The 23,664-nt window shown below is 41.7% G+C and overlaps 1 protein-coding gene across 1 annotated transcript in view; it reads right to left on the bottom strand.

The window, feature by feature from the left end:
- Positions 1 to 622: 622 nt before the first annotated feature.
- The window catches only part of PLBD1 (phospholipase B domain containing 1), a 38,043-nt gene continuing 15,001 nt past the window's right edge, over positions 623 to 23,664 (bottom strand). The window contains exons 4-11 of the mRNA XM_066550335.1: positions 23,335 to 23,473; positions 16,753 to 16,917; positions 15,441 to 15,585; positions 8,296 to 8,496; positions 8,048 to 8,188; positions 4,095 to 4,280; positions 2,346 to 2,452; positions 623 to 886 (exon numbers count right to left, since the gene is read on the bottom strand). Of these exons, the coding sequence (XP_066406432.1) occupies positions 719 to 886; positions 2,346 to 2,452; positions 4,095 to 4,280; positions 8,048 to 8,188; positions 8,296 to 8,496; positions 15,441 to 15,585; positions 16,753 to 16,917; positions 23,335 to 23,473 (1,252 nt within the window). The 3' untranslated portion in view covers positions 623 to 718. The remainder of the gene's footprint in view (positions 887 to 2,345; positions 2,453 to 4,094; positions 4,281 to 8,047; positions 8,189 to 8,295; positions 8,497 to 15,440; positions 15,586 to 16,752; positions 16,918 to 23,334; positions 23,474 to 23,664) is intronic.

Raw genomic sequence — 23,664 nt, 5'->3', positions numbered from 1 at the left:
CACAGCCATCTCACTGTCACATTCCCCTGCCACAGCTGAGAGAGCAGACAAAGATGGCACTGAGCAACTGCATGGGCTGATCCATTCCAAGAGAGAGATCCTTTGTAAGAGATCCATTGCATCACATTTTTGTCCCTGCAGCCTGGGGCAGAGGCATTTCTAAAGCATCAGGCCACTTCCCTTCACCTTCTTTTGCAGCCTGTGCTGCTCTGGCCACACAAAGGAAGTTTTGACAGTGCCACTAAGAATCACATCCTGTACAGATCTGCCATGGAGAATGCACGCTCGATGGGAAGCAACTTGCAGCACACTACTCAGACAAAAGGCAGACATCAAGCCAGCACTGAGGTAAGGCCATCACGGCCCAAAGCAGCCACCTGGTTTGGCCCAGCTGTTTAGAAACAGATCACTCTCACTGGTGGCACTGCTCCTCACTCCTGCTCTGGGAACAGCTGTGATGATGGCTCAGATCAACAGAAAGCTCTGCCACCTGCTTCTCATCAATCCCAGTCAGAGGAAGGGCCACTCAAACGGCTCAGAAGAAAGGAACTTGCTTTGGGCTGCAGAGAAGCAGCCAATATCAGTACAAAGTGCCTAGCAGGCAGACATGGGAAGGCAGGTATAAGGCACAGGGATGTGGACATCCAGGTCGATTTATTACACAAGAAATAAAATTTTCATTAAAAAAAAAATCCACTTGTGGATGCTGGCGCTGGTTTTACAGGATGGGCCTCATGGTGACAAAACCGAAGTTGTACGACTCGGGCAGGCCCTGGTGCCGCGTGCGGTTGAAGCGTCTCCAGCTGAAGACCGGGAGACCGCCCTGCACTGGAGGGCCATTGATGGCCGAGGCCGTGAATGCTGCAGCCAGGCGGAAATCCGACACCTGGAACAAAGGACAGGAACCCGGGGCAAAAGGGCAGCGTGAGGCTTGGCACATCCCCATCCCAGCCAGCAGGAACAGCTCCGGGAGATTTGATTATAAGGTGAGGGAAGAGAGCAGAGAGAAACACACACAGGCAGCAATTCCTCCCCTGTGCAGAGGCACCTTCAGTCACCAGCAGCCAGTGCTGAAGGACACCAGCAAACCACAAGCCCACACTTGCCCTTGCCAGGCTGAAAGAGCCAGAGCATCTGCCCTCAGGCCAACCCTCCCTGATTTTATGGGGCTGCAGCAGGCGGATGAGGGGTCTGCACTAAGCTCTGCTGCATGTTGAGCACTTGGGCCATCCCCGGGGCATGTCAGGGCAATTCAGGAATGGAGAAAGGCAGCAGAATAAATATTGCTACCCAGGCTCTGCACTGCTCCTTCATAGTCTCCAAAGACGTCCCAAGCCTCCTCCATCTTCCCAAACTCAGACACTAAATGTGTTGGTAGGGTTTATAACTAGAACAGGTTTGGCCTGTGCTCTGGGTGATTTCTTGCAATGCCTCTCTTAAGCCCCCCATTCCACCTCCAGCCCTGCCCATTCCCCTTGCCTAACTGTGCTGGCTAAGGCACTGCAGCAGGCATTGACCACTCCCTTACCAGACCCCTCTACAAAGCCATTTTCTACATTCCTCTTGTATTACCCAGCTCTGGGAATCTCCCACTACTGTCCACTGCAACACACAGCCGGCTGGACACAGCAATGGAGATATTAAAATAGCCCCCCCCCCCCACCCAGTTCCATCCTAGCAACCAAACTCGTAATCCAGAAATGCAGCAAGCTGGACCCCACAGGATAAAACACTGAACAACTTTTCAGCACAGCTGCTTACTTGGGCATTGCTCTTCAGGGTGAAAATCATATAACCTCCCTAAAATGCATGCTGTTTTCTCCAGGACAGTGGGTCTAAGGATTTTCCCACATACCCCTAAAATGCAAAGTGATCTTCACCAAACTTTTCAGAAAGCAGTTTTGCAGAGAGGTGGAGTCCCAGAGCGGGGTGGCTTACTAGAGAGCCAGGCTTTTGTAAATGTAAACCTAAAGTGAGACTGCAACCCCTTTCCTGTGGGCTCTGGGAGGCACCCACAGAGTTCTAATGAACACGAGGCTGACGCTGTACCACAGTCTCCTTCCCTGAGTGAGCTGAAGACTCATTTCCTGCTGTAAGGATTTGGAGTTTAACCCCTGAACGCCACAAGCTCCCATGGATTAAGTTGTTTCATACATCTCCCCCTGTATCCTGTGCCATTGTGCCAGGACTGATGTCAGGGACAGGAAATGAGACTCTGCAGAGAATTCCCATCTGAGGAGGTGCCCAAGCACTGGGACAGCATGAAAAGAGGGAACAGACATGCCTGGCCATGTTGGCCAGGCTGCAGCCAACATTCAGCAGATATTGGAATTGAGGTAATTTACCTTGGTGTCATAGCAGCCTGCAGGCACTGGTATAGAAGGATTCAGGTCTTCCCGGCAGCAAATGGTGTTGCAAGGATTGTGTTCAGCATAAGGATCATGCTGATAGTCTGGAGTGAAATGTGGTGAGAAGAGCAGAAGAAAAGAAAAAAAGTTAGCCCCCTCACAAAAAGCTGATGCCACGTACTGGAGCCACTAAAAACTGGGTAACTGCGCTCTGTCACATTGCTTTTGTGCTTCTCCCTAGGTACCAGCCACAGGACATTAAGTAGACAAGCTCCTAATTCAAGACCATACAGCTAGTTCTGCAACCCAGGGGCACCATTGCCAACCTCTAACCACAAGTGTCTGCAATTCCACCTGATGAAATTCTACATGACAAAAGCTTGTAGAAACTTTGTCAGGAGAGAAAAGCAGAAGAGAAAGGGAAGTGGCAGGTTGGGGGGTGGGGAGAGAGAGAGGGGGAAATGAGAGCCTTTTTTTTCCTGTTCTGGATTTAAATAAGTGTAAAGAAGCAAAACCTTTGAACACCCACTTCAGTAACTGCAAGCCAGGAGGGGAAGGTGGTGAGCTCAGCATCTACTCACAGCCCAGACAGGAATGACACCCCACCCTGGGAGAGGCCTCCCAAACCTCAAGTCCAGTAATCAGCAAGCTCCCTATAATTGGGAATAAAAATATAGCATCTAAAGCTATCAGTAGTCTGAGATGGGCTTAGCCAGAAGTTAATTAAACTGGGTTTAATCCAGTTAAGGAGAGCCCTGTCAGGAAAAAACAACAGAGCATTACCTACTGTCCTGGTTCAACCCCTGCTGGCAACTAAGTACCACACAGCTCATCCACATCCCTCCAAGCCTCACCCCTCACGGGATGGGGAGAAGAATTGGAAAAAAGTAAAAACCATGGGTTGAGATAACAACAGTTTCAATAAGTGAATTGTTAATAATAAAAATTAAAAAGGAGAGGGAGGGCAAGAGAAAAAAACCCTTAGAGAAAGAAGTAATTCACAATACAATTGCTCACCACCTGCTGACCAATGCAATGCCCATCCCTGAACAGGGATCAGCCCCTTCCAGCCAATTCCCACAGTTTACACAATAAGTATGAGGTTCAATGGTATGGAATATCCCTTTGGCCACTTTAGGTCAGATGTACTGGCCTCGCTCTGCCAGCTTCTTGTGCACCTGCTTGCTGGCAGAGCATGGGAAACTGAAAAGTCCTTGACTTACCAACAACTAAAACACTGGAGTTAAAATAATAGAACTATCAACATTATTCTCATACTAAATCCAAAACACAGTACTGTATTAACCACTAAGAAAATTAACTCTATCCCATCTGTAAAAGACCATTTGCCTGAACATGGAAAAAGACCTCAAGTTTTACACTAAATTCTCTGGTCTGATCACATCTAACTGTTGCTTAGGATTTAAGGTTTTCCAGATTGACAGGCTGTAGATGTATTTAGGTGACAACAGTCCATGAGGTCTCCTGGAGTACTCTCTTGGAGTCAGAAGCTTTCTGGGAAAGTCAAATAACAAGCCCAAGGGGCCTTGCTCTTGATAGGGCAACTTTAGCCCAGTTTCCTACCTCCAAAGTAAGCTTGTGTTACCTTTTTGCCTTGTGTGTACTCTGCATTTAGGACAATATAACTGATCTGTATGTGAAGCTGCAGTTTACCACTATAATCCAAGACATAAAGTAACTCTGCTTATTAAGATCAGCTCCACAGCACACAAACAGGTGTCTTACTGTTGTATCTCATGATGTACTTCATGCTTTCCAAGTTGGTCACCTTGCCCTGGTCTCGACGGAAGATTTTGGCTCTTGGAGCAAGGTCATAGGAGAAATCCATGCCATACTTGACAACGTATGATGCATACCCACTGAGATTGTAAATCTTTTCATGGAAAGGGATATTGTATGAAGGCCAGTAACCTGTCAGAGACAAATCCCAATCTGTTAATCACTTGGAAAAGCTGGATGCTCTTGCTTGTATCAGAAAAGAAAAGAATTAATTTTCCATGTTCTACTGCCTCAGCAGCATGTCGAGGAACAACACAGAAAACTGGTTTGAACACACTAAGGCAACAGTCACTGGCATGACCAGGGCTGACTCCCAGCGTAACACCACTGGAGACTGCGTACCCAGGCAACCCACCCCCAGACTTCCAGCCTCAGGACTCATCCTGCAAAACAGCTGAGATCAGACTTGCAGGAGCCTGAACATGCAGCATGGCCACAGCCCTCTGGCAGAGGTTTCCCTGCTGAACCTTAAAGGACTGCAAAATCATTTACCTCCACAAACTTCACAGTGAGAGGCCTGAAGTCACTCTGGTTTTGCCCCCTTCCCATCTCACCAAAGCAGAACACGCCATGCTGAGATGTCAGGGAGGGACTGACACACACAAACACATGGAGACTACAGACACTCAGCGTGAACAGGAGGCAGGTCAGCACACACGTGCTTTGTGCAGTGGGGGCTGCACATAGCTATAAAGAAAGATGGGGGATTGCTGCACATTTGGCAGTAGATGCCTTTGAAGGTTAAGAAGTGATCAGCAGAGTTGAGCCTTGCTCTAACTTTTCCAAAAGCAATCCTGCACAAAACTGCCTGAAAGAAGACCGCTGTGGAAAGCTCTTGTAAAGAGCCAGGAGACCTTCCAGGTCAGAATCTGGGTACAGGAAGTCCTAGAATATATAAAAATAGATAACTATACCTTAACATTTAAATTTTTCTATTGTTTAGGCAGCAAGTATATAACATGAGCTAGGCCTAAGAGTAGCACACTTTCAAGTTGTCTCCAAAGCACTAACATTCCCTTGTTGTTCATTCTCAAATCACACACATCAGGATTTGGCTTAGAGATTTACTATCTGGGCACTGGTAAATGCAGGCCTCTACATATTAAAATCAGCCCAGCATAGTGTGAGGAGTCTGGTGTAAGATGATCAAGAAAATCAACTGGAACTCACTGGGAGCAATACACACAAATACAAACTGAAGGATATGCAGACAGCATAAGCAATGGAGCACTGTCTGAGTGGAGGCCTCACCAGCTTGGGTCCTGCCTAGGATAGGGAAGACAGGGTATTCCTGTCTGCTGGCATTTGCTTACGTGACCTAGAGCCTACCTGAAGGAAACAAGTTGTGTACAGGCTGTGTTGTAATACAGGCGTCCTCCAGAAATGAGCAACTTGCCAGCCTGTAACGACGCAGGCCCGAGGACACGGATACATCAGTTTCCAAACCAGTAAGGTTTAGCTGTGATTCAAAAAGTTGCTGCTGTCTCACATGAACACAGTGTGTACAGATGACCTCTTTCTCCCACCTGGAAAAACTTGTTAAAATTGCTAAAACAGAGAAAGCTATTAAAGTTCTCCTCTAGCAAGAGCCCTTCTGTGTCTCAGGCTCTGCAAAACTGCAAATCCCATGCAAAGAGTGCAGCAGACAACCTAAGCCAGGCTTTACCCAAGGGCTGCTATAAGCCAGTGAAACCTGGCAGGGTGCACAGTGACAAAAAACAAGTCAAGAGAGACTGCAAAGTTGAAAGGAAGGGATGACATGAAGACAGCAAAAAATCCCTGAATCAAAATGCTTTCCTCCTCTGCACTTAAGAGAGCAAAAGGTATCAGCAACATGGAGAGACAGAGCAATAAGAATATTGCACATATGGCAGAAGACACTCAGATCCCAGGCTTTGCTCTGATGTGTTGATTTTGATATATTACTCATTCATCATCAAGAAAAATGAAGTGCAGCCTATTCCTGTGACCTACTCCTTCTCTTCAGACAGTGTTGCCCTCCCTCACCTCCTCTAAAGGATTTCTGAGTTTTCTTTGTCAATATACAGAAAGCACCCGGACATCTTTGCCTGGAAAGGGCAACGTAAGAGATTCCTGGTAGTGAGAACTCATCTGCACTGCCCTACAAAAACAACAGAAGCCATAAAGAAAAAGAATCTTTCAATTTTCAAACCTGCATAAGGAAATGCTTCATTTTTCCTCAGTACAATGTTTACTACAGCAATACTTGCTTTTGTTAACCTGAGATTTCAATTCTCATTCTCTGTTGTTTCTAGGTTTATGCTTCAAAGAGACTTAAAAAGCAGATGCTGGTGGCAAACTCACTCTGACCAAACTAGCGTGCCCAAAGTGCATTATCTTGGGACACCTGCTACCTGGCAATGATGGAGCTTGCCAGGATCAGCTATTCTACAAAGGCTTTAAGCCAGCAGTGGTCTTGAGAAAGATAAACCTCCTTCACCTGAGCTGCTCCAAGCACCTGGGAACAGGGCAGGGGCCTTGATGGGACTTGCCTGGTGTCCTGCATGGCATGGAGGAGTTCAGATCTGCTGCTTACAGCAGCTGAAGTCTCCAAAACTGCACTTTGGCAGGGCTTAACTCACCCTGTGCATTGAAGGCTGTCCTCCTAATGTTTAAATTCCCAGAGACTGACTGCTCTATTATCCAGTATGCACAAGGTACACTTAGATATCTGGGAAAAGACATACTGTAGGTATGAAGTGTAACTTCTGTAGGTAATGTGTAACTACTAATACATGCTGCCACCTTTGAGAACAGAGCAGCTACAACATCTCTGAGGGAAGAAGTGGTCACTGTGTGCCCAAGCCCAGGAGTTGGGCTGAGTCCTACAGAGAATGCTACACAGCTGCTCCAAAATCATTGCTGAAAAGGAACTCAAGGTATCTGCCAAGCCTGGCCTCTCTGCACAGGTATAGCACTGCCATGCTGGGGCTGCAATGTTTCCAGTGCCAGAGCTAGAGGGTCTCTGTCAGCTTCTTTGTCTGCATCCCATGCACAACACAGCATTGAGAAGCCCAAGGTAAAGGAAGCCAAAAGAGACTGACAATGTGGCAATGCCTGGAATAAGCCAGAACTTTCCAAGAAGCTAGACACAAGGAAAAATTTCAAAGAGAACCAAGCCCAGCTGCTAACATAGACAAATTTCCCATCATTTTGATGATGAGCAATTCATCAATTTATCCCCTCAGCATGTGATTAGGGGAAGGAGCACAAAGCACCAGACACACTTAAGGTTCAGGCTTTTTGTTGATGTTGTAAGTGTCTAGTAAACACTTGAAATTAAACCTGACAGTGAATGTTCTGATTGACCAAGATTTTTGTTTGTTTTCTGTCAAGTTCTTGCTAGGGAATTAAAGAACCTTTTAAAAAGCAAATATTTATCAGAAAACAGAGATCCAGAAAAGTTCAGGAGATTAATTTAACATAGAACTTCTTTGGTATTCAAAGATTCATCTTCTTGCAGGGTGACCCACTCAACAATCATTTTGAGTAGCCCACAGCATCACAGTTATTTAGTACTGCCCCAAACAGATCTCACATACTCCCTCATTGGTCTCTACAAAAGGGCAAAATAATACAAGAAAAAAGGCAAGGATACAGATAAGCAAAGAGATAAAGTCTATTTTTCCCTCCTCTGCTTCTAGGAGACACAGATGTTTACTGCATCGCTGCCACAGCATACCAGATAAATGAATAGATTGCAATTCATCCAGATGCAGAGGGATGCTCACACAAAGCTGAGGGTTGCTCACACTAAGCTTCCTTACTTTAAACTCAGGAGTAGTGTTCAACAAACCCTTCCCTGGTACAAAACACAATTCTCAGTCGGCATGAAGAGATGGTTTTTCTAAGCCAATAACTACTATAGGAGCTATTACCTTTCCGGAGAACATTTGTTTGATCAGAATACTCCACAAGGGTTGGGATCTGCTCGACAATGTACAATGCACCATCATCAAGGCTCCTCTGCAGCTTGACCTTCTTCAGGTCTAGAACCATGTACTGATTGTTGTAGGTTCCTGGGTACGAGAACAGAGAGAACATGTCCTGCCAAGGGAAGGAAACAAGCACAAGAGGTAGAGGGAACACATCTTTTTTCCTAAGATGCATATACAGGTGTACTTACCAGAGTTGCACTTGGAGAAGGTCTCTGCCCAAGTTTTGCCATCATTTGCCATCATGTTGGCAATGCGGACCCTCTGCCAAGCTAGCAAGGATTCAGGCACCACTTGCTTAATGAGGGTTTCATTATAAACACTGTTGGTAGTCTGCAACATTACCAAGCCACTGCCCAGTATGTAAAAGTCATCCAGGGACACCAAAAAGCCTTAAAAAGCAGTAACACAAAACCTGTTATCTTTGTGAACCTTTGATATACTCATAAAACAAAACAGAGATAAGTGATGAGGATATGGATGAGTCCATGCATGTGTGTGTGAACTGAAACTGTACAAAGATTAAAGATGAGGTAGTAACTTCTGCAAGGGCTTTGGGCCCACCTGTCAACACAGTTTGAAATGAGAAACTGTCACGATTTCAAGACACCTAATTCTTTGTCTAAAGCATTTGCTTTGTGTTTGTATGCGAAGCCTGCAAGCTTCTCCATAAGTCAACCTATGTCTTATGCTAAGGATTACATACCCTAAATGCCTGTCAAGTGTTTGTTTCTAACAAAGAAGTGAACTAAAAAAATATAAAAATTCATCAATGAAAACCAAAGCAAAGTACAAACTCCACAAAAACACTTTCATCAACCAGAATCAGTTTTAGATTTTTACTCTGTAAAGACAACATAAATTCATTTAATTAATTTGAATTATTTCCCTTAATTAACTCCTTCTGTATTAAATCAAGCAGAAAAGTCTTCCTTCTAGTTTAATCTTTTCCTAAGTATTCTTAAAAGCATCTCAAGACACGGGCATCTCTTAAAATCATAAACCACATCCTGTATATAGAGGAGAAGCTCTACCTACTCCTCTTCCTGACATGTTGTCACGGGGGTTTTTTATTCCTGCCAGCTCTGCAAAGTCAATACAGCGATGGATCTGTGGGCAGGATTGTCTTCCAGGTTACATGCCAACAGAAGTGCTAGGTCCAGTTGCAAACCCTTTGCCAGGAGGTGGCATACAGAGCTGCAAAGGTCAGCTATATGCCTTGGATAGTATGGGGATTACTTGTACAGCAGAAATAACTTGGCCTTTAGATTACTCAGCAGAGACATGGCTGCCAGGCTGGGGAAGAAAGGTTGTTAACCAAGCTGGTCATGGGGAAGTCATACAGAGCCTAAACTCCTGTTAAGAAGTTTTTAATAGCATCCGTCTTCAAAGAGTACAAAATGCTAAAATGCTGTGTTACACCATAATAGTTGAGCTCCTCTATGAAATCTTCCACAGCAAACTTTATTAACACAATCTGCAAAGGTCACCAACCTATGACAGCAAGTGAGACAACCCAGCTTTGCCTCCTACTCCTGGGCTTTTATCAAAAGGCAGACCACCTTCAAGCAAAAGTAATCTTTAAGGGCTCTAGTTCAGCAAAATTTCTTTAAAGAAGCAAGGTCTCAAATTAGAACAGATCCAGGAACATACACTGTGTGGACATCTGTTCTCTAAAAAAATATCAGCATAGAATAGACTGAGCACCCTGGCATCTGGTATTACTCACGGAGAGAGAGGCAATACATTATGTACATTATCAGCAGAGATCTCCCTCAAATAAGTAAGGAAATGAGAAACATCCTAAACTTGGCTCTGCCAGTCTATTTTATACACGGACTTGGGATACTCTAGCAATAATAATCTGCTGCATAACAAGTCAAGTGGTGCTTGCCCAAACACAGGCAATAATTGAAATTGTTGAAACAATTGTGATGTGAATTGAGCATCAATTCCTGTGGGTGACAATGCCAAGTGTCCTATTTCAAAACAAACTAAGTAATTTCTCTCTTCAATTTCAATCAACAGCTGAGATAGAACAGAAAAACTTGACTCAAAACAAGTGCTAACACAAGGAAAGATGCTGAATGAACTGAAGGTTGAACTCTGTAATTCAAATAAACTGCAAAGCTCAGCTAAGCTGAAAAGAAGGGGATTTCCTTCTGGGCCTTAGTATTTACCAAGTTTTATCCTGAAATGTTTTATAACACAACATGCCCTCCATGATACACCATTACTAACTTAATAATTCCAAGATGGCATTTTGATTTAAGGCATAGGCAACTCTGAAACAAAGGGAAGCTAAAACACAAGCAACAGGTTACCCACGGTAAAGACATCCAGAAAAATAAAACCTGGGTAGAGAAGTCTAGAGATATCAGCAGATGTTTGATGTCCTCTTGAGCCATTCTTCTAAGTGTGTATGAGAATCTGTGGTATATGAAGGTGTTATCTGACTGTATGCTTCTTCTATATTTTTCCTGTAAAACCATCTCTGCAAACCCACTTCCCATTTCTGTTAGGAACACTCAATCAAATTTGTTTTGTTTCATTGGTTTTTGGGGTTTTTTTTAACCCCTCCCTCCAATGAACCTGACAACTCTACAGAGAAACAAGCAAAAGTACTTCTGATTGCATATTCTGGATCTGATCCATTTAGATTCCATTTCCAAATGCCACTGGAAAACGGAAGTTTCCAGAACATGGAGTTTCACTCACCATGACATGAATCAGCTAAGCAAAGCATTTTTTGCAATCTGAGCCACAGTGTTCTCCAGAAAGTCAGCACATCAAAGAGCATGTGGGTGGCAGCACGTTCTGGGGTACTATTGTTCTGAAAGAGGTAGACTGCTGCTTTCTGAACCAGACAGCATCAGCTTTTTTGATGTTTTAAAAGGTCACTGTGCTCTTTCAAGTGTAGCAAGGCTCAGCTTTACAGGCTGGAAGTCAAAGCTATGAGGTCTAGCCCATCTCTCAGGGCTGGGAGTAGCTCCTAGCTGAGATGCCCAATGCTCTAGTGTATAAACGCACTTGAATATGGGAAAATAAAGGTATTCTCTGGATTAGCAGAGAATCAGCAGCTGCTTCTCATGTCAAGAGTGAACACCCATCAGCTGCCTCCCTTCCACTTGCACATCTCTTCTAGGCACTAAGAAATAGCACACACCACACTATAGCTCTGGTCTCATCTCCAAAGCTCACCACACCTTCCTTTGCTTCCCTCCAGGTTTTAACAGATGCTGGAGGAAGCAGGAAATGGTCTGGCAATATCTCATGAGCAAGGCAGTCCTGAGAACAAAGGCTACCATCTTTTCCATGGTTTGTTCCTCCCAGCTCTTCCTCAAGCTGTGGGGAAGGATTATGCTGCATTAACACCAGATTGCTTCAAAGCAAGGGACACAAACTACCTCTCTCTCCTGCCTTAGCATGGATAGATAGATAGACAGATAGATATGTATATGACATGTATAGTCACCCATCAAGACAACTTGTGCCATCTTACTCCCACATCACCACCTAGCTCAACTCGGAAAGATCCCAATAATGGACCAGAGGAGGAGAGGTGGAAGTCTTCAACTTTCTTTTTCAGCTGTTTTGTTTAAGCTGCTAAAATCAAATTAACATACTTTAAAAGATCGTGTCTCAGCACAGAGAAGGTAGTTCACTATCCAAACCAGAGTGCTTAGTCAAAATGGCACATTCCTGCTCTTAAATGGAGTCCAAAAGAGCTCCATCCAAATGGATGAAAATCCTGGAAGCTGCAACCCCCCTGCTATCCAAAGAAAATCACAGTTAGTTTGGCTAATTTCTTTGAATGCCTCAATGGGCAGTGTAAAGAACTGACCAGAGGTGAGGAGGGAAAGGGGCACAGAGGGAGGAGAAGTGCAGGTTCCTGTCTGATCCACCACTGGATATGTGGCACAAAACATAGAACCTACCTTGTCTCTATCACTTCCTTACTCCCTCACAGGAGCACAGCTTCATTCAACATTTGTGAGGAACAGTAACATTCTCTGTACAATTTCAGTTCTCTCTGCTATGCATTGATTCACAAGCCACAGGAAGTACTCGTGTCCAGAGCTTGAAGAAGACAATGAAGCTCAAGCTTTCAGTTCAGAGACATTCCTCCTTTCCAAAGGTTCACAGAACTGTCTTACGTGCAGCTCTGCAGACAAAGACTATGAGCAGAGTTCAAGTGAGAATTCAGGTGAGTTAGTGTGGAAATGAGCAGCAAGTAAAGAAATCATTCTGCAAAAACAGAGATTACAACTCCCATTAATTCCCACTTGACTGTGCCTCTGCAGGACTACTGCTGCTCTGAAAGGGAGAAAGCAGCAGAGAAGATATGCTGTTAACAATGGACATTTGAACTTGGTGGCAGAACACTGGTAACTGCTGGGGAAGCTGGGATGGACTCTAACTCCTGCCTGTCCTCCTACCTGCTCACTCACAACATGAGCAAAGAAGTGCAAGGCCCTCCAGCTGCACCACAATGCACACCCTAACACAAAACATGGTTAGTCAGTAGCCTCAGAACCTCTAAACTGAGTCACAGCTAATACTAATTTTTGCAATCTAGTAGCCTGTCTTGAAATTCAGTAAATAAAGAAATAATATGGATAATTTTATTCTCTGACCCCAGGAGAAATCATGGATTTGGCATATTCCTTCTCAGAAGACAAATGATCCCTTAACATTTTCTGACACACCTTTTGGACAGCTGCATAATTTTACTTTATATCCTATCTTACTGGATGACAACAATCGTTGAATAACTCACTTAAGTGTGACTGAAGGCCTAGAAGGGCACCTGTCTTTTAGTGCTCTCTGTTTCCTCCAGAAGTTAAAAGTTCTATGTCCACAGGATCATGTTACTATTCAGGTGAGATTACTAGGTAGGCCTTTCTTACCGGTTCTTATGTCTATCAGGACAAAGACTAAAAGCCAGAACATTTATGCAAGTAGACATTACAATTGTCAGGCTGAACCATGGCCAGGAGCTGCAGATTCCAGAGTCAGATGCTCTGAAAATATCTCTCATCATAACATGGAGCAGAGGAATTTGGCAGTTGCCTCCTTCCTACGTGATGTCCCTGGAGCATTACTAGGCCAGTGCTTACTCATGCCATGGAAAACTGCAGCTCTGTGAACTACACCCACAGCTAATGCAATTTGTTGCAGTCAATGGACCATGCTTGCCTAGTGCTTGTGATAGCACCGTGCAATCAGCAAGCACCCGGTGTATACCACAGGCCTCTCTAACTTCACTGTAGCCATGGGAACTATGCTTTGCAACAGTTCTCACTCATCTTGTTGGTAGAAGTACACCTTCCCACACCACTATGCCAGAGTCCACATGGCAATAGGAGGCTTTAAAATCAGCCACCTCTGCAGACCTCAGCCCTCTCAGGGAAGCACACTGGGATTTTGTATACCAATGAACAGACCCCCAACTGTCACCCTGATTTTTTAAGATTTTCTAAGCCTTCTGATGTTTACATTCTTGTAGCAAACTTTCTCACACACTTCCTGTAAATAACTTATTGTTTTGCATTCTTTTATGGAGGAAGAGAAATTTGATAGACCGTAGGTTTGTCCAGTGTCATTGGAGAGGTGGCACTTTCCCCCTCCAATCCACTGTCACTTTTGGAAAAAAACTTTCCCTATTCTTCACCTTGAGAGCAGCAGTGTGTGCGCTCGTGTTGTTTCGTGTCCTGTACTGACACCAACCATTTCAGCAAAGCAGTAGCTGATTTTCAGGTATCCTGCAACACACTATGCTTTGCCAGTCTCATAAAACCATAATATTTTTATTTCCTTATACAATGAATCCACAAAAGGGGACAACTGAAAGACATCACCACAGGCATCCACTAAAATTAAAATAATAAATGCTCTGTGTGGCTGATCATGATCCCCAATTTTGAATCTGCAGCACAATGCAGCATACAACAGTTGCTAAACAGAGCCACATTCTTGCCAAGGGTAGTGCTATCATCGGTATTTCAGCTGAGAGATATGAGAGCCAGAATAACCTCATGAACATTCACATGACGATCAGAGCTCAGAAACCTTTGCTTTCAACCAAATTACACAGGCTTGGCAAAATTCCTTGCAACAAGCAAGTGAAATTCCTCCAAGGCAATCACAGATAACCCAAGCTCTTCAAAGGCTGTGCACTCAAGAGACATTCAAACTACCCCTACTCCCTTCCTCAAATTAAAAATCTCAGTTGTCAGAAAATGCTGCATTCCTGAGGAGGGTCAGACCCCCACAGAAAAAGTCTTTTTTTCAATGTGAAATGACTGCAACTGCTTTTCAAAACATTCTCCCAGTCGCAGTCTCAGGAGACCCTGCCATGAAGAACCCTTGCCCTTACAGTAAAGCACCATTACTCAACAAAGCACATTTTGAAATCATCAGCCAACAAAATTTCACGAGAATGAGAGACTCTGCTATGGTACTTACTTCATTTAAAATGTTTTATGAAGATTTTTGACTGTTTAGGTATTTTGAACTTGAAATTTCACCTCTAAAACTTTACGCAATGTGAGCTCTAAGAGGGAGTTACAGATTTGCTTCGGTTTTTCACGCTCCCATTTCTTGGTGCTATTCTGTACATATTTGTTTGAGAAGCACATATTTTGCTCCTCAAACATTACTTGCTGGCAATTTCTAACATTTGGCCTAATCTTCCCAAAAGAATATTTTTCTAAATATTTTGGCTGGCTATATTACTAACGCACCAAATAAGCATTAAAACATATTCTCCTCTGCAACAGCTTATAGAGAAGCTGGAAAAGGAAGATGTGGGAGGAAAGGGAAAAAAACCCAAAAAACAACAAAACAACTGAAAGCTCCTGAACCCAAGACCAAAGAAGCCGATACACTTTCAAACAGCAGGTGTTTGATACTCAGTAATAATCCCATTACAGTAGGAGTCACGTCACAGTGGTAAACAGAAGCACTCAAAATTGTTGTTACCAAACATGCAAATGCTACAGGCATGGTGAAGAGTTCAGCACTTGAGATGACTGCAGACTACACAAGCAGAATTCAAAGCAGCATGTTTGTGCCAGAGGTAAAATATTTAACCAGTACTATTCAGAACACTAAAGGTGATTAATCAACAACAAAAGACAATGACAACAATATCATGTTCAAGACAGAAAATTCAAGCTGGCATTTTGTCCTCTTGGTGGCTAAAAGTTCTAAGGTGGATTGAAGCCAATGCTTGTTGAGTTACCATCCTTTTCACAGCCAGGACAGCTACAAGACAGTAAGGTGGTCCATGCTAAATTGAATATCGACATATTTTTGGTTTTCTTGACTTTACCTGGGTAACTACTGAATGAGACACGGCCGGTGCTGGTATATGGATCAACTATATTGAAGTTCCAATGCTTGTATATTCTCAGTGTGGCTGCATAAGTAAACCAGCTGGAATGGGCAAAATATATATTCTCATATCCTGGTAGAACCTGGAAAACAGAAGCAGAAAGATTAATAATTTCAGACCTCATGATATTCTGCATGTTTTCTACTTGATAGAAACTGGGAGAACTACTTGTTTTAAGTAGTTTGATTAATTGCATTATTGAAGAAAGAGCAGATTCTTGTGCTTTTAGCTGTGTACTAAATGAATTTCTGAAACCTACAGAAACAATTCTTGCCTATGTGTTGTTTTCAAAATAAAACATCATGGGGTTATTTGGGATACCTGCATTACATGGTATAGGTTTTCCTCCAGTTTCATTTGGCATATTTCTATTCACACATTCAAATCACATATTTTCAAACATATCTGACATCAATTTAAAACATGCCATTTCTGTGAGAATTCCTCTGGCTCATTTTGAAGTGAAGTACAGAAAGAAATGCAAGTAAATTTAATTTGAAAAGGTAGATATATATGTTGATAGTACATATTTTCAAAATACTTCCCTGGTTCTACGATTTGTTGTTAGCTCAGAAACCTCTTTCTGTAAGCAAATACTTTAGTTCACGTTTCTCAATTTAAGGTGAATATTGTTGCTCTGCGATACATTGACTCTCTGGATGCTGATTAAATCTTCTTAACAATTTTAACTGAAAAATGTAATTGCCAACATGATGCATCAGTCACTTATATTAAAACTGTGGGGTTTTTTTCTGTCATCGCTCCTACTGGAAAGCCATTCAAAGGTATCACGGTTAACAGAAAACATCAGCCACTTGCATCCATTTGTTTTTATGTTAGCACTATCCTTTAGTTTAAATAATTCTTTTCCTTTTTTCCCCTGCTTATTTGCCCAATGTATTTGTAGTCACTTATAACATCCCTTTTCAGACTTCACTTCTCTAGGTGAATAAATTATTCTCATTTAGTCTCCCCTCCCTGGTAGTTCCTTGTTCCCTAGTAGTTCTAGCAGCTTTTCAACACCCATCTCTGTGGTTTTAGTTTGGTCTTTTCCCTCCCCTTGAACACAAGTGAGAAAAACTGGACTCAAAATCCTATAGAGGCACAAATGACAACTGTATATATGCATCTTGATCATTGACAGAAGTCTCTTTATGCACATGCAACATGAACAGGGAAGACTCCAGAAATGCAGACTCATGACACTGCAAACCAACACAGTCACTGGAGATTAAGTTCTGGTGTTCACCTTGATCAGTGCAGAGCAGTGTCCCATGTCCCACTGGTATCTCCCATGGCCTCCTGAATCCACATTGCATTGTCCACCTCGTAGAGAATAATCAAACAATGCAGGAATAAGGTCCAACAGGTCTCCAACTGCATTCAGAAACTGGACATCAAAGTTGCTCAGTGGCTGAATAAAGGAGAAGATGACAAAAAAACACTTTGAGACAGAAAAACATCAAGACAGCCTCAGTGGTTAGAATTTTTCTTTTGCTCCAGAAGGAAGCTCTCGTATGGTCTATGAAACGCCTACCGACAAGGCCCAGATGCTCACACTCACTATGGCACCAGGCACTGAGGAAGCTTTCAGGACCTGGCCCTTGTAAGTGGCATTACCAATGCTACAATTTCTGAGGCAAAAAGGAAGATGTAACTGCAACTCAAGAAACCTGAATGTGTGTTTGCAAGCAGCATGTCAGTCAGTCTGTTATGGATTTACTGAGATAAAATTTAATTTTTTTGTTTATCTAGATGTCTTTGAAGTGTCTTCCACTAATGGTCTTGGGAGCTCTCAGACTTCTATAAACACTGCCATTTAAGACATCTTCAGGACTGAGGAGGAAGAAACAAATGAGGGGAAAAATGATAATAAATACCTATCAAATAGCTGAATAAGGAAAGTCAGTCAAAAGACACTCTGCTATGTGCTTTAGAAAATTCCTTATGGTTGGAGGTAGCCAGGGTTAACAGGGTTAACTACACAAAGCTGGTTGTGCAACGTGCTCTTTAGAACCTCCTCTTAGGTTGCCTCTTCAAAAATAAGAGCTTAATAGTGGTTTAACCTCAACCTTCAAATACTGTGTTCTAAATCTTTCCTGTTCTTGCTTTCACCATGCCTTTTGTTAAGGCAAGGCTTAAGAATAAAGTCAGAACACACATTACTGTGGTGCTGTGAACAGTAATTTTATAATGCCACAATCATTTAGCAAAGAAGCACATTACTTGCAATATAAATCACTGTTACTAAACCATATAGCTGACCTCTCTACAAACCCCAGTAAAGGGGGACAAGGAAAAATGAAACAGCGTCAAATTCATTTACTTTTTATTCAGAATAAACGTATTCTGAATATTTTTTATATTGAATGTAATATATTAAATATAAAAATATTGAATTCTGAATTCTGTGTTATCCATCTGCTGCTTTGGCTGAAAGAATAACCAACAGGAAAACCAGAAATCATGTAAACTCCAGTCCATGCATCCCATAGGAAGGAATGAGACCGTCCCACAATGTTTACAGACAAGAGAAATAAGCCATTCTGACAATTAAAACCATTCGTGGCAGAAAGCCTCAACAGCAGCTATAGTTTGAGGGAGAAATCCAAAATAAACTTTCATGTGTTACATCGCTTTAGTTCATCATGGTTTTGCTGTAAGGATCCAAACAAGGGAGCAACATCAAGAGATGTGTCTTTGGATGGTTTAAGCAACTTAGAGGTATGAATCAGTTACAAACCAGTCACAACTTCTACTTCATTGGAATCCATGTAGAGAGACTTGACACTGTTTAAGCACCATTTTCCCCTATCCAGCTGCACTGAAAACCCACCACACAATAAGAAAAGGCCATTTTCCAATGTCTGATTCACACAGGCATCACTGTACAGTGAAGGGAGCAAACTGGCTTGCATGAGATTGCTCCAGCAATCAAGATATTTTAATTGTACTTGACACCCATTTGCTACCACTCCATATTCTCCTTCTGCTGCTTTCACTGTAATATCTACAGGTAGCTACATTGATACTGCTACAGCAATGGTCCGAATTGCCTGTGTATTCTTAAAAAGTTTCACATTTCTGTGCTTTCTTACCATCACTACAAATTAAAACTTCTGTAACTATTAGGAAGTCCATTCAAATTAGAACAAAAGTGCCAAGCAATGAAGCTTTCAGAACAATAGGCACAGAAAGGTGCCCAGAGAGCAGGAGGAAAGACCCACTCAAAGCACAGGTTATGCAAATTCCTAAGGCACTGGGTGAGATTAGGCTGCCAGCTGCCAAAGCCAGCCAAAATATCAGAGATGCAAAAGAGGACTAGGTTGTTGAGCATCCCCTAGAGTTCTGTTTTCATCTCCCTTTTGAGGGTCAAGCAAATTTTGTTCTAGTTTATTTCCAAAAATTCATTACTCTCCTTGAATAAACCTGGCTTTGTGTTTAAGACTGTCTCATGTGACATCACGTAAGCACTGTGCTCCTCTGGAGTCTCAGTAAAACAATGCATTCAAACAGAAGACACAAGAATCTGCACTGCAGACCCAATCAGGAGTGGTCTTAAGCATCTGCCACAACACAGCTGAGAGTCCCAGTTTTGGAAAAACTACAGCTGATTTCCAGGATATATGAAGAAATCTTCTCTATGAGGAGTTAATCAGTGTCCACTAGCAAGAGTTAGACCCAAAAAACTGCATCATAACAATGCATGATATAGGGCATATTACAATTTTTTGTAATCACTTTTTCCCATCTCATTCAGCAATGTCAGAAAAACTCCTTATAAACATTATTTAGATCCTGAAGAAGAATGAATGAACTAAACTGACAAGCAGAGAGGTGGTAAAGCCACATCAAAAGTCCTTTTGCTAGATTGTCTGTCTCCTCTAGGGTGCTGTCCTGAACAGCAAAACAAAAAATCAATTTGAGTTTGAGTTACATCCAAGGAAGGCAGAAATAAACTTACAAAGGGCAGCAGAAAGGAGAGAACCAGCCCTAAAGGCTTGGTTACATGGGACATGAAAATAAGCAAGTTATTCTGTAACAATTGTTTTCCAGTAACTTGTCAAGCCTGAGCACTTTGAGTAGAAAATAAGGAAGTATAAATAGAGATCTATCCTGGAGTCATTCTAGCATTTAAAACTCTGACACCTCCTTATTCAAGAGTAATATCCCTGCATAGACATGCCCAAGATGAATCACAGTGTTGGAAGAGCATTAGGCAGATGAAAAGGCTTTATGTTCTTTCAGTGCCCCTCCCTCAGAAATTGTCCTGACAAAAGGGTTGGGTTTGTTTACTGGATATAAAATGTTGCTAAACCAGATGGAATAATGTAACATTTTAACATAAAGATGTATTCAAATTTTGACATCACTCTTAATGATACCTGTAAATATCAAATTCAAAATACAGAAGTTTGCAATGTACATTGCCTTCATGCAGGTCTTAATGGAAGAATCTACCTAAAATAGTCCTCAGGACTCCAAGCAACAAAAACCCAAAGTTTAGAACAAAACAATACAAAGCATTTCCTTCAGAACGAATAAAAAATATATATACTAGTGCTACTACCAAATCATTCAAAGCCCAGATTTTCTTTCTGCAGTAAGGCTCAGTAACTTGTGGCAGACACAATGGTTCTACAATATTCAAATAAAGCAATCTGAATTTTAGGGGAGAGCAGAAAAACAGAACATTTCAGAGTTGCTTGTGTGCACACAACCCAGCTCTCACTTAAGAAGTATCTGGCTCTGGTTTCAAACTACCATGCATAGTATCAGAAAACAGAATTAAAAAAATAAAAGCAGATTAGTTATGAAACAGCTTGTTTTCATTCTCCTGAAAAGGAAATAGTTCTATAAAACTCTGCCCAATGCCCAGTGTTACAATTCACAGACTCCATATACACAGTTGCTTTTCTTCATCCCCTTTATCTCTTTTAGCATATCCATGTCAACCAAACACCTTCCCAGGGTTCAGGAGACCATCCTGTCTACGTATGATCAGTCATGCTGCAGGGAAACATAAGAAACTTGAAACTATCTCCTCTTCCCCTTCTCTTTCTCATGTCTCTGGTATTTTGGGAGTTAAGGGAAAACCTTCCTAGCCTTTCTTCTACAGCATTTACTCTTATATAAGCTTAAGCCAGTGGGAACAATTCTCCTTTACATATGCAGAATAATATGTTGAATTTAGAAGTACACAGAGCTTTCCCAACAGCAAGTAGAACATCAGAACATCAGGCAACAAAATACAGACTGTCATATGTTGAGTTTTGGTTTGGTTTGTTTGGGGTTTAGGGGGTTTCTTTTGTTTTGTTTGAGTGTGGGTAAAAAAAAAAAAAAGGAAAATAAAAATGCCCCAATTCATACAAGAGGTATTTTTTAATATTTCTGATGTTCATCACCACCATGAATTCAAACTATTGAACTACTAGACATCAAAAGATAGACTTGTTCCTGATGATGATAATCCAAAGACAATAAACACATGGAAAGGATTCTTTTATTAATGAAAGAAAATAGTATCTACTAAAGGAAAGAGGTAAGAAGAGACTTCCAAAGCACTGAGGAAAATGTGCTATAGGAATTAGATTTGCTTTTTAAAACATACAGAATTTGTTACAGAGACTTTCATTATGAAATTTCTTTGATTGTTTTATTTTGAGAATTGAGTAACAGAAAAGTATTTGTTACTGGAGTTGTTGTCCAAAAAAAGCCAAAACCAAAACAATTGGGTTAATAGAACTAAAGTACAATACTTAAGAAAAAAAGTAATCTACTAGGTAAATTTATTTGCACTTTGGATGGTAGATTTCTTTAATCACAAGGAATAAGGAAGATACTGGTGGTGTTTTTGCTTGTTTGGCTGGTTTGTGAGTTTAGTTGGGACTTTTAAGTGCCAACAGTTTACAGAAGCCAAGCTGATTCTCAGATAAATGGATGTGCCAAATCTAGAATACCAGCCAGAAGCTTTGCAGCTGCACCTGTTTTTATTGCCCATGTAAGCTCACAGCAACAGCCTTCAAGGTCTGTTTCCTTGGACATCCTAACAGCAATAAATATGCACACACAGTGGTAGCCTAATCTCTCAAAAGTACTTGAAAAGTATCATGGTGTCCAACAAAATGAACTCCCTGTACTTTTACAGAATATTTTACAGAATGTCAGGTATCATTCTGATGCCAAGAAAACCTAAGGACCAGGCTGCAAGAGCAGCTGTCCAAAATGTACTCAAAGAGAAGGACTGATGTTAACTTAGTGGCTGTGGCAAAGAGAGGAAACAGCAGCACCATTTCAAGTAAGAAATACATACACAGTGAACATTTTTTGCTTTGAATAAAAGTATATGCATCTCAACATAGGTGATAAAGTCCAAAGCTAAAATTGTGCCTGGCATGGAAAAGAGTCAAAATAAGTTCCACCAATTGCTGCAAGTACATCCAGGAAAAGAAAAAATATTTCATGCATATAATTCAAGAATGGAGGACACATATATTTCAGCCTGAACCACACATCTGAACTTTCACCAAATGCACCATTCTTACATAGACATGCTAGTGAGATCTCTAAAGAGAAGATAAAAATTATTCAAACACTTCAGAGGTCAGTGCTTTTTAGTGCATAGTTAAATAAGCAAGCATCAGGGAACACACTTTACAGGCAGGACATGCCTATCACAAAGAAGTAACTCAGACACAAACCAGCACTTTTCCCTTCCCCTCACATGAATCTAAAAGATTCTAAAGCAGCAAAAAAGCCAAAAACCTGATGAGCTTGACAGGGCTCTTCACATACAGGAGTTATGAAAGGATATTAATGTGTTCTTTTCCTAAAAGTCAACGTTTCTAGTGTTTTCTCCTACAAACTCAGGTCCCTCAGGATGGATTATTATTACAAACACCTTTTTTTTTTTTCCAGTTTGAGCTGGCTCCCCATCCATGAAAGCCCCAGAGTGACTTCTATGCAAGAAAGATGTACATTTTACTAAAATGCAATTGTTTACAATTCAGAACTCCCAACTTCTCAAAATTCTTGGTATGATTAACCTAGGTAAGAAGGTCAACTACAATTACTCAAGTCCTTCTTCTCACACTGAAAAACCTATTAGATATTAGACTTTAGGACAGCATTATAACTGCCATATCTCTACTGGAGTTAAAGGAGCTCTGCTATTATATACAAACTGATGATCTGGAATTCAATTCTAATTGAAATTAAAGAAAAACAAATGATGAAAAAACATCAAAAAACCCAACTAAACCACCACCCAACAAAACCCCAAAATCTATCCCATCTGACTTGCCACAACACAGACCACATCTTTTGTAACCATATATTTTTGAGACTTAAAAGACAGAAAAGGAGAAGTAATTCAGTAAAGTAAAACATACTCCAGGATAGAAAGGCTTTTAGGATTTGAAATCTAATGCTTGGAAAAAAGAACAAAAGCTTTAATTCATGCTGTTGCAGGTATACCTAAAGGGTCGTTTGCCTAATAACAATTGTAAAGTGATAGCAACAAGCACTTTAGAAGTGTCAGTCCTTCAAACATTCACATGGATACAAAAGCCACCCCCAACTTAATCATCCCATGAGTGCTCAGGGTTCCAAGCCCCTTGTGAAGAATCTGTGGTTACATGGGCCAAGGGCTCAGTCGCATTATCTACACTGAACAGCCACTAAAGATTTTGCAGAATGACATGCAGAATACATACTTGCCACTAAGTAGCCTATTTCTGGTTTTTATTTTTAAAAAGTGGATCCCCTTCTCCCATGTTTGTCCACTGACATCCCAGCCCCAGCTACTAAAAAAGACGCGCATTAGTCTTACTGTTAGTTTATGTAGTTTAGCCCACTCGAGGGCTCCCATGTACAGACCATCCAACTGTTCAATAATATAGCCAGCATGCCTCCAAAATGGGTCATCCTTATTATTTCTGATTTGTTGTCTCGTCCATTGATCTTGCTTCCTGCAGAGGAACAAACAGGTTGGGGTTTTCTTGGGTTGTTTTAGAGTATAATTGATAATGCAGGGAAGGGACAAATACATTATGACCCAGATGGTCCAGTCTTACTCAAGATCTGAGGCAAATCACGCTTTGGAAATCCTGCAGATATAAGCATTATATCCTCCAAGTGTAAACGTTCAGACTTAAGCAAA

The sequence above is a fragment of the Molothrus aeneus genome, chromosome 5, assembly GCF_037042795.1.
Source record: "Molothrus aeneus isolate 106 chromosome 5, BPBGC_Maene_1.0, whole genome shotgun sequence".
Taxonomy (NCBI): domain Eukaryota; kingdom Metazoa; phylum Chordata; class Aves; order Passeriformes; family Icteridae; genus Molothrus; species Molothrus aeneus.
Note: the sequence above shows the minus strand (reverse complement) of the source record. Positions and strands in the feature narration are given on the sequence as shown.